Source organism: Hyperolius riggenbachi, chromosome 3, assembly GCF_040937935.1.
Source record: "Hyperolius riggenbachi isolate aHypRig1 chromosome 3, aHypRig1.pri, whole genome shotgun sequence".
NCBI lineage: Eukaryota > Metazoa > Chordata > Amphibia > Anura > Hyperoliidae > Hyperolius > Hyperolius riggenbachi.
Window position 1 is genome coordinate 221,694,507 of NC_090648.1, and position 12,372 is coordinate 221,706,878.

The 12,372-nt window shown below is 45.7% G+C and overlaps 1 protein-coding gene across 1 annotated transcript in view; it reads right to left on the reverse strand.

Moving 5' to 3' along the window:
- Positions 1-558: 558 nt before the first annotated feature.
- The window catches only part of DAPK2 (death associated protein kinase 2), a 134,483-nt gene continuing 122,669 nt past the window's right edge, over positions 559-12,372 (reverse strand). The window contains exon 12 of the mRNA XM_068275801.1: positions 559-2,761. Coding sequence (XP_068131902.1) covers positions 2,681-2,761 — 81 coding nt within the window. The 3' untranslated portion in view covers positions 559-2,680. The remainder of the gene's footprint in view (positions 2,762-12,372) is intronic.

Here is a 12,372-nt window from a genome sequence, read left to right on the forward strand (position 1 = left end):
CCGGGTTCTATCCGACTAGGGCTCATTCACAGAGCCCTCTGAGGATTTATATTATTAGTTCTGGCATATTATAGGAGGCTATATTTATTATTTTGTGTGTGTATATATATATATATATATATATATATATATATATATATATATATATATATATATATATATATATATATATATATATATATATATATATATATATATACCTTTGCACATTGCACTATACACAGTGTCATCATGGCAGAGAGAGATTTTTGGGTTTGTGCCCCAATTTTTTAATTGTGTTTTAAAATTATTAATATTATGTGAAGTGCACTATATTAACATTTTGATACAATAAAGATATGTATATTTTTTGATACCATATATTATTGTCCCGAGTGGTGCTGTATACAGGGTTTCTTTTTTCTCCTTATTTTTTGCATACTCTATCAACCCTAGCACACTGCAGGCTAATACAGGAGTAGCGGATGCATCTTGTTTTGTAAAATATATATTTGTAATGCTTCACGATAGATTTTGTATAGTATACACATCAATAATAATGAATAACTGAAAAGTGCATTTTCTCAACAAAAGTGTGATTTTACTTTAATGTGTAAAGTTTTTCTGATATTTACATGCATATAACTTTCCCAAAGGTGTCATCAGTTCATCATTTAACAAGAAAACCTGTATCAGGTTCTTTAAGGGTCTGAAAATGGCAGCATTCGTGCAGTGACCCTGAGAAATAAACCTATAGAGAAAATGGCCCATATACAATTTACTTTTTCTTCTGAGTTTTCTACTAGGAGATCTTTTTTAATCTATTTAAAATAACTTTTCAGCACTTTGCAATTGAAAAAGTACCAACAAATTGGTGAAAAAGTACTTGCAAAATTATTTTGAGTACAGTATAATCTTGTTATAATAAACATGGTTATAGTAAACATTTGGGTGTAGTAAACTACTTCTCCAGGTCCCTGCCAATCTCCATTATAAGTCCATGGGAGCAACTCCTGGTATTGTAAACCAGGATATAATAAAACTTCTGTTTCTGTTATAGTAAACATGTTTTTTGGCCCCTATGTAACGCTGATTCTGGATATAGTAAACAGTGGGTGGCGCATGTGTCATATGTGTGGAACCGATGGTCGGCTGCTTGCAAATATGAGTTGATGCCTGATAACACTTGTAAGACAAGAAGAATGGCACCGGCACTGGATATTCAGTACTGTACAAGTAACAGCTTGGGGAAAATGAGGATGCATTGTTACCACTTCCACTTTGCAATCACTGATTAAAGTATTGTCACAGTCTTCCCACAGGATTGTACTCACTCCCGCGTATCTCTTCCCTTGTTAGCGATGATGCTCCTGGTAGTGTGTGGAGCACAGTACAGGCTACTTTCACTTGTAGATCAGAGTGGACCGTTTCGCAGCAAAACTAAGGAGAATGGAGAAGAGAATGCTAAGTCCCGCCCGCTGAGGTATCGGAGCCACTCGCATTACAGATGTGAGTGGCTTATTATGACTTGCTGCATTTTAAGGAGAGGATTCATGATTTGCACAAGTGTGAGCAGAAAATTTTGCAGGACACGTGCTGCAAGTCTCATCCGCGGAGGAATTGGAGCCACTCACAGGAAGTGAGTGGCTGCCTCTATTTAGTGATGGCTGCAATTTTTAAGGAGCCCTATACACTGTACCAGCAATTTGTCCAGCCTGGCGATGCAACCCTAAGCTATACTTCACCTTGTAGTCCACTAAATGTGCAAGTGCTTGTACTGTACCTCCAATGGGAGGAAAGAGTTGGTCCTTTGCAACAGAGAATTACCAGGGCATGCTGGGCTATTTCTAGCACAATTTCTGATATAGTAAACCACTTTTCCTGGTCCCTTGGAATTTACTATAACAAGATTATACTGTAATTACTTGCTTGCTGGTGGCTTAAAAGGCATATCATTGCCAAGTTGTGAAAATATCACCTAAGAGAAATCTCTTAAGAAGTTAATTGCATATGGGCCAATGTATTAAGGGTCCACTAGCATGGTCAATGCAGTACCAGTGTGTTGTAGGGTTCATTACAGCACCTGTTTAGACTATTCAAGAATGGAATGGCTGTGCCAAAATACAGCAAGCTACATACCACCTCACATTACAAAGCTAAGTAATGGGGCACCACTGAACTCAATGTCTAGTCCTGGTCCTTCCTGCACTGCGCAACATGACTAAGACCAGGGAAACATGTTTGGTATGTAAACAGGAAAACACGTTTGGTATGCATGGATCCTTATACTGTTTCATAACAAAAATAATAAAAACAAAGTCCATTAGCAGGGTGTACAAAAGTAAACTGACAGTATACATAAAACAATTGTAAATAAAATAATGGCAGTGAATAATAAAGGGCAAAAGTTTCCTTCAGTTTATCGGTGCAGAAAAATGGTTGATAATATGACAATCACTCTATCCAAGTCCATGCTGATTGTAGTATAAATGTCTATTGTGTAGGAACATTAGGGTTATCTAGGAGTCACAATGTTTTCCAAGTATAAGTAAATCCTGAACATACAATGTGAATCCAGGCAATGTAACTAGCATGGTCAGAATGCACAGCATCCCTCCAGATCTATAATCTTCACCACTGGTTGACTTTCAGAGAAGACACGTTGACCTTAAGCCTGTGTACTCCTGCTCAGCAGGCATACTCAGGAGGTGCTGCTTCTTCTCATTGATCGTATGGGTTTCCGCCTCACTGTTTCATCTTCTACGTCACTTTCACAATTCCTCTAAAACAAAGCAGACAGTCATTAACAAAGCCTTCATGCTGCTGACCAATATGTATATTTATCTGTAGGGAACATTTCACTGCAAATCTTTGTTGTATCCATCATTTTAAAAAAAGTAGAAGATAGAAAGATATAATTAATTTTGCACGACCTATTGTGAACTATGTTCTTTGCTACATTTTTGCAAAGGTGTGAAAAAATGTGTAACAGACCAGAAGTACGTGGGTGTTTTTCCTTCAAATTAGCTAATTAACAGTAAGAAAAAATTGCAGCTTGCCAAATGTAATTGTGCTTCTGATCAGAAAGACAACTAATAAAACATGCTAAATCAGATCACATCACTCTCACATACTGACTGCGCCAAGCTCTATAGGAAAAAAGCTGAACTTAAAGAGGAACTGTCGCGAAAATCTTAAAATTTAAACCGCAAACAAACAAGAAGTACATTTCTCCCTGAGTAAAATGAGCCATAAATTACTTCTCTCCTATGTTGCTGTCACTCACAGTAGGTAGTAGAAATCTGACATTAGCGGTTTTGGGCTAGTCCATCTCTCCATAGGGGATTCTCAGCATGGCCTTTATTCTTTAATAAGACATTCCCTAAAAAAGTTATTGTAAGGAGAACAGAGGCGCCAAGAGAATAAAAGCATATATCTAAAAGTTTTAAAATTCCTCGGGAGGCGGTGGTGGACTCACCTCCCTGAAGCAGACGAGATACTGTCAATTTTAGTACAAGCAAATTTATTTATATACTCCAACAAATAGTGCAACGCGTTTCGCAGGTATATCCCCGCTTCTTCAGACAATAAAAGAAAGGAGTACACACAGTGCAGCGCTTATCATGACCTTAAGACTGCACTGTGTGTACTCCTTTCTGTTATTGCCTGAAGAAGCGGGGATATACCTGCGAAACGCGTTGCACTATTTGTTGGAGTATAGGTATAAATTTGCTTGTACTAAAAGCGATAGTATCTTGTCAGCTTCGGGGAGGTGAGTCCACCACCGCCTCCCGAGGAATTTTAAAACTTTTAGATATATGCTTTTATTCTTTTGGCGCCTCTCTTCTCCTTACAATATCAGTTTCCACCCCTGGTGGAGGGGTCGAATCCCCTTTCTTCTCCTAATCTACAGAGAGCGACATCTTAACCACTTCCCGACCGCCTAACGCACAGGGGCGGCCGGGAAGTGGAGCCCTGAAGGACCGGCTCACCCACAGAGGCGGCGGTCCTTCTAAGGGCATGGGCGGAGCGATCGCGTCATCCGTGGCGCGATCCTCCGCCGGCGCCTGTGACCGCTCGCCCGCCGCAACATCCCACCGGCTATACGGAAGCGCCGGCGGGATGTTAACCCCGCGATCGCCGCATACAAAGTGTATAATACACTTTGTAATGTTTACAAAGTGTATTATACAGGCTGCCTCCTGCCCTGGTGGTCCCAGTGTCCGAGGGACCACCAGGGCAGGCTGCAGCCACCCTAGTCTGCACCCAAGCACACTGATTTCTCCCCCCCCGCCCCAAATCGCCCACAGCACCCCTCAGACCCCCCCCCTGCCCACCCCCCAGACCCCTGTTTGCACCCAATCACCCCCCTAATCACCCATCAATCACTCCCTGTCACTGTCAACGCTATTTTTTTTATCTCCCCCCCCCTGCCCACTGCCCCCTCCTGATCACCCCCCCCACCCCTCAGATTCTCCCCAGACCCCCCCCCCCCTGTGTACTGTATGCATCTATCCCCCCTGATCACCTGTCAATCACCCATCAATCACCCCCTGTCACTGCCACCCATCAATCAGCCCCTAACCTGCCCCTTGCGGGCAATCTGATCACCCACCCACACCAATAGATCGCCCGCAGATCCGACATCAGATCACCACCCAAACGCAGTGTTTACATCTATTCTCTCCTCTAAACACCCACTAATTACCCATCAATCACCCATCAATCACCCCCTATCACCACCTGTCACTGTTACCCATCAGATCAGACCCTAATCTGCCCCTTGTGGGCACCCAATCACCCGCCTACACGCTCAGATTGCCCTCAGACCCCCCCTTATCAATTCGCCAATGCAATATTTACATCTGTTCTTCCCTGTAATAACCCACTGATCACCTGTCAATCACCCATCAATCACCCCGTCACTGCCACCCATCAATCACCCCCTGTCACTGCCACCCATCAATCAGCCCCTAACCTGCCCCTTGCGGGCAATCTGATCACCCACCCACACCAATAGATCGCCCGCAGATCCGACATCAGATCACCACCCAAACGCAGTGTTTACATCTATTCTCTCCTCTAAACACCCACTAATTACCCATCAATCACCCCCTATCACCACCTGTCACTGTTACCCATCAGATCAGACCCTAATCTGCCCCTTGTGGGCACCCAATCACCCGCCTACACGCTCAGATTGCCCTCAGACCCTCCCCCCTTATCAATTCGCCAGGTCATTATTTACATCTGTCCTTCCCTGTAATAACCCACTGATCACCTGTCAATCACCCATCAATCACCCCCTGTCACTGCCACCCATCAATCAGCCCCTAACCTGCCCTTTGCGGGCAATCTGATCACCCACCCACATCAATAGATCGCCCGCAGATCCGACATCAGATCACCACCCAAGCGCAGTGTTTACATCTATTCTCTCCTCTAAACACCCACTAATTACCCATCAATCACCCATCAATCACCCCCTATCACCACCTGTCACTGTTACCCATCAGATCAGACCCTAATCTGCCCCTTGCGGGCACCCAATCACCCGCCTACACGCTCAGATTGCCCTCAGACCCCCCCTTATCAATTCGCCAGTGCATTAGTTACATCTGTTCTTCCCTGTAATAACCCACTGATCACCTGTCAATCACCTGTCAATCACCCATCAATCACCCCCTGTCACTGCCACCCATCAATCACCCCCTGGCACTGCCACCCATCAATCACCCCCTGTCACTGCCACTCATCAATCAGCCCCTAACCTGCCCCTTGCGGGCAATCTGATCACCCACCCACACCAATAGTTCGCCCGCAGATCCGACGTCAGATCACCTCCCAAGGGCAGTGTTTATATCTGTTCTCTACCCTAAACACCCACTAATTACCCATCAATCACCCCCTGTCACTGCTACCTATCAGATTAGACCCCTATCTGCCCCTAGGGCACTCAATCACCCGCCCACACCCTCAGAATGCCCTCAGGCCCCAGCCCTGATCACCTCGCCAGTGCATTGCTTGCATCTATTCCCCCCTCTAATCACACCTTGAGACACCCATCAATCACCTCCTGTCACCCCCTAGCACACCTACCCATCAGATCAGGCCCTAATTTGCCCCGTGTGGGCTCCTGATCACTCGGCCAAACCCTCAGATCCCCCTCAGACCCCCTTCCGATCACCTCCCCAGTGCATTGATTGCATCTATTTTCCCCTCTAACCACCCCCTGAGACACCCATCAATCACCTCCTGTCACCCCCCTAGCACTCCTATCCATCAGATCAGGCCCAATACAACCTGTCATCTAAAAGGCCACCCTGCATATGACCGGTTCCACAAAATTCGCCCCCTCATAGACCACCTGTCATCAAAATTTGCAGATGCTTATACCCCTGAACAGTCATTTTGAGACATTTGGTTTCCAGACTACTCACGGTTTTGGGCCCGTAAAATGCCAGGGCGGTATAGGAACCCCAGAAACGGACCCCATTTTAGAAAAAAGACACCCCAATGTATTCTGTTAGGTGTATGACGAGTTCATAGATTTTATTTTTTGTCAAAAGTTTGTGAAAAAAAAAAAAACCAATTTCCGCTAAGTGTCATTTTTCACTAACTTGTGACAAAAAATAAAATCTTCAATGAACTCGCCATACACCTAACGGAATACCTTGGGGTGTCTTCTTTCTAAAATGGGGTCACTTGTGGGGTTCCTATACTGCCCTGGCATTTTAGGGGCCCTAAACCGTGAGGAGTAGTCTAGAAAACAAATGCCTCAAAATGACCTGTGATTAGGACGTTGGGCCCCTTAGCGCACCTAGGCTGCAAAAAAGTGTCACACATGTGGTATCGCCGTACTCAGGAGAAGTAGTATAATGTGTTTTGGGGTGTATTTTTACACATACCCATGCTGGGTGGGAGAAATCTCTCTGTAAATGGACAATTGTGTGTAAAAAAAAAAATCAAACAATTGTCATTTACAGAGGTATTTCTCCCACCCAGCATGGGTATGTGTAAAAATACACCCCAAAACACATTATACTACATCTCCCGAGTACAGCGATACCACATGATTGGCACTTTTTTGCAGCCTGACTGCGCTAAGGGGCCCAAAGTCCAATGAGTACCTTTAGGATTTCACAGGTCATTTTTGTTTCAAGACTACTCCTCACGGTTTAGGGCCCCTAAAATGCCAGGGCAGTATAGGAACCCCACAAATGGGTTGAATTTTGGGAGGAGGAGCGGTGCGTGATGACGTAGGGCTGTGAGTCGCGCCCCCCGCACCGAGAGGAGAGCCCGGGCATGCAGCATGGCGTATAGCCGGAGGAAGTGATCCCAGGCTCCACGGAGATAGGAGACCCGTAACCGCAACCCGCAACCGCCTCGCACACGTCCCCCCCATAGCGGCAAGAAAGCGGGAAACAGCCGGAGAAACTGGGGAGGCCGAGATAGGAGAGAGCGGATAGGACCTCTGTGGTTCCCCTCGTGGCTCCTTTGTTTTCACTGGTGTGAGATAACGGCAGGAGCAGCGGAAGAGATAAGCAGAAGCCCTGCTGGGGAAAACACACCATAAGCAGCAGAGCCCGGCGTGGCGACCGGAGCTGGAGGCAGGTAGATCCAGCAGAACTTTAAAGGGGTCCCCTTAAGTGTCCCCCCCCCCCCGTTGAGTAAAAAGCGGGGTGAGAACAACAGAGAATGGCGGGAGGCACAAAGAAAAAAGGAACTGAGGCGGGGAATACCCAAACCTCGGGCACGGCAACTGGGGTGCCCAGGACCCTGCAGAGAGGAGCGGCGGAGTTTTTTACACCTATGCCAGCTGGAAGCCCACGGGAGAGGGCCACGGAGAAAGTACATAGTTCGGTGGCCGGTGGGACCCCACAGAAGCTGGGGGGAAATAAGACCGCAAACCTGGAGGAAGTGTGGCAATTCTTAAAAACACTACCCACTAAACACGATTTAAGTGAGCAGACAGAGAAGATCTTATCAGCCACACACAAGGAGATCACAGCATTAAAGGAGGAGCTAGCAACAGCAGTTGCTAGAACTGAGACTTTAGAGCACGAGATAACAAAAATTAAATCTACCCTACTTGAATTACAACAAAGCACAAGTAAACAGGGGTCTCTGAATAGAACTCTGTGCTCACAAATGGAAGATATACAAAATCGTGCCAGACGATCGAATATCAGGATCCGAGGCCTCCAGGAGTCGGTGAACACGGAGAAACTGCGGGAAACGGTACAAGGGATTTTTAACAGAGTACTTAAGCGCCCAGAGGAGCAACCCATTGTGATGGATAGAATACATCGAGCTCTAAAACCAACGCCAAAAGGAGGAGAAAAAGATAGAGACGTGATCTGTCGTCTGCACTACTACGCAGAGAAGGAGGCAATAATGTCCGCAGCATGGAAGCACCCAGAGATCACCTTTGAAGGGAAACAGATACAGCTTTTCCAGGATTTAGCTGCCTCAACCTTGCAACAGAGGAGAGCTTTAAAACCGCTGGTCCAGGCCTTACAGAAAGAGGGGGCTTCATATAGATGGGGTCACCCCTTCTCGATGATCATCAAAAAGGGAGCCCTGGTGTTTGTACTAAGGGCCCCTGAGGAGTTGCCGGTCCTTTTCAGGGCCTTAAACATCAGTCCTGTAGGAGTGCCAGAATGGGACCCTGAGACTATTATGATGGGTAAGACGCGGCAAGACCGCCGAAATTAGAACATGACGTTTATATGCCGTCCCCTAAGCCCCACTAATAGGGGGTAGATGGAATGATGGGTGCTCTCCTGGGGCTGGTAGCCTGATGTCAATAGACTGTTATGAGAATAGCTCTCCGCTGATGGGAACTTACGGAGCACATCCAGAAATAAGTTGTCCCCTGGATGAGGAATATAGAAGATAAAGATACTGTCTGAAACATGTTATCCGTGGCATCCAGGATGAATGGGGAAAAGGGAGGAGGGTGAATATAGGTATAGGGGGTGAGGAAAGGAAAAAGGGGTTTAACGGTAAAACAGTGAATTGGGGGGGCCAAACCGAAAGAGGGGAGAGTTGAGACGTGGTCCGCCTGGGGGGCAGGGGCAAGGCGCCTGTGCGGCGCAGGCGGACAGCGAGAGGAGAGGGGGGGGAGGGGGGTATGTAAGTATTTAATGTGTGTATCACGACAGAAAAATAGGGAGGTGTTAGGGTTAAGTATTTTTTCTAAGGGGAAATATGTTATTCATAAGAGAGAGGGGGAAGAGTGTTTCATAATAAAGAAGCTAGGAGTAGTCACATGGGGAGGTTAACCCTTTAATTTTAAAGCAACACACCAATATGGGGGTGGAGAGGGAGGGGGGGGGGGGTAACCACAAGATGAACATAATAGGCTAAATGGTGACAAGAAATGGGGATTCACTAATAATCTATACTGAGGTTAATAGTAATGTGTAAAATACATGAGTAAAGAAAATATATAATAACACAGGGAAGATATGAGTGGATCTCCTCTCTCCCCAGGGGTGCGGGGGGGGGGGGGGGGACCCCGGGACACGGGCCGGGGGGGACTGGTTGCGTCCCCCCGGCCGTGGATCGGGGGCCCAGGGGGAAATGGGGGGGAAGGGTGAGTGATTTAATAGGTATTTGCATAAGATGTTCACAATAAATTGATTGATATGATGATATGATATGATGATATGATGGTAGATAGGTATGATCACTATTGATTGATTTTGTTACGCACCATAATCTGTAAAATATACCACTGAGGCTAGGCGTGAGGAGGGGCTTGGGGGAGGTGGGTCAGGGTGGCACAGACGTGTCCCCCTGGCCCGCGCCCACCAAGAAGGGAGGGGGGGGGGAGATGTGGTTGGGAAGTAGAATTTGAACCCCAAGGAATAGTAGGAAAGAGTTAAAAAAAAAAAAAAAAGATAATCTGTTGATGACCGGGCCTTCCTCCCTGGAACTGAATGGAACTGAATGGAGCTCTGTGGGTAACTAGGAGTGGAGATTGACATATTAACGGATGATTATTATAAAATCTAAAGAGGTGGAGAAACTGACTGAGATAAGAATGGGCCTGCTCTTGGGGGAGGGGGTGACGTGCAGGGCGCGTTGTAATGACCCGACTTCAACCTCCGGATAGAGGTAAAATCTATGACAGGGGGGGCAGGGTTCCTCGCCTAATGAGAAATATACTCAAATACCCATGGATATGGGCAAGTGGACGACGTCCACTACAATTCGAAGGGCAGGGTGTACTGCCTTTTTATCTTTTTTCTTCCTTTGCACTATGGGTGTTCTTTTTCTTTTCTTTTTCCTTTTTCGTGGTGGGGCACTCTTTCTCTCTTCTCTTTCTGTCTGGCATTCCCCTCCCTCTGAGAAAAATTAACTTAGATCAAGATGCACCAGATTAACATGTTCTCCCAGAATGTCCATGGCCTTAATATCCCAGAAAAAAGGGCAATGCTATTACAAAACCTACACAAAGACCAAATACACATAGCATTTCTGCAGGAAACACATCTAAGGGGGGACCAACATCCAAAACTGACTAATAGAAGATACCCAGTGGCCTACTATAGCAATAATCCGGAGGCAAAAAGTAAGGGAGTAGCCATAGTGATAGCGGGGTCAGTGAGGCTTGAGGAGATGGAGGTGCTCGGGGATTCACAGGGGAGGTTCCTACTGATAAAGGGACTCATTGACTCTCGGAAAATGACATTGGGGGTGATATACACACCCAACTCGGGGCAGTTGGGGTTCTTACAACAATTCCTGAATAAATTAGACGCATTCTCTGAGGGCTCCATCGTGATAGCGGGAGATCTAAATCTCACCCTGGACCCACTTATAGATACATCCTCAGGTAAAACATTTATTGGTCAGGGTACCTTACGGAAAATTAAACAAGAACTATCTAAAAGACAACTAATTGATATATGGAGGATACAACATCCCTCAATGAGAGATTACACGTTTTATTCAGCCCCCCACAATTCTTATTCCCGCATAGACTATTTCTTTACCTCGCATAATTTGCTGGAGAGGAAATAAAAACTTCGATAGATACCATGGTGATATCTGATCACGCACCCATTAAGCTGAGCTTGGGACTTAAAATGGGACAGAAGGGTCAGTGGAATTGGAGAGTGAATGAGTCCATCTTGAGAAATAGGGAAGTAATGGAAAAAGTAGCAGAGGAATTAAAAACATACTTCGAAGTTAATGATAGGGAAGGAACCTCTCCTGTGATCCTCTGGGAAGCCCATAAGACAGTGATAAGAGGGATTCTCATAAGGGAGGGGAGTAGATTAAAGAGGGAGCAAGAGAGGGAAGTAAAGAAATTACTGATAGAGATAGAAATTCTGGAAACCCGACATAAGAACTCTTTGGCCAAGAATGACTTAGAAGAGTTAACAAGGACGAGAGAAAAATTAAGAGAGAGACTCTCCAATAAGGTAAAGTATGCGGCAACAAGATGTAGAAGGAATTTTTTTGAATTTGGAAATAAAGGAGGTAGAACTTTAGCTAGGTTATTGAAACAACAACAAACCTCCAATTATGTCCCCTTTCTGTGTGATACAAGGGGGCAGAAACATTATAGAAATGAATCACTAACCAGGATGTTTGGTTCCTTCTATGAGAGGTTATATGGGATAGAGGAAGATCGGCTGGGGGGCGGGGGGAGAATGGAGGAATATGTAGCAGCTTCGGGCATGGGAAGAATCGATCCTATGGAAATAGAAAATTTTAGAGAGGGACATTTCCAGAGAAGAATTATTAAGAGCAGTGGGGCAAATGTCGGGGGGGAAGGCACCGGGACCAGATGGCTTCTCCCTTGGGTATTATAAGAAGTTTGGGGATATTCTTGAGCCTTACTGGCTAAGAGCCTTGAACCATTTGAGTGGGAGGGATGGTACAGAGGGGAGACTTGGCAAGGAATCGCTGAACTCACATATATCAGTCATAGCTAAAGAAGGAAAGGATCCATCTTCGTGTTCTGGGTATAGGCCTATCTCTCTCCTGAATGTAGATTTGAAAGTAATGGCCAAAATATTGGCCAATAGGTTAGCCCCTAATATGGTGGATTTAATACACTACGATCAGGTGGGCTTTATTCAGGGGAGAGAGGCTCGAGATAAAACAGTTAGAACAGTAGACATTACCCAGTGGGCAAGATACTCACCTGACCCTGTTGTGGTGTTGTCCACAGACGCGGAAAAAGCGTTTGACAGGGTCAGGTGGGGATTTATTGAAGTGATGCTGAAACATATTGGTCTGGGGGAATGTATGAGATCTTGGATCTTAGCTATGTATAAAAATCTGACTGCCAGGGTGAAGGTAAATGGTATACTCTCGGATCCTATTGAGATCAAAAATGGGACCCGACAGGGATGCCCATTATCCCCCCTG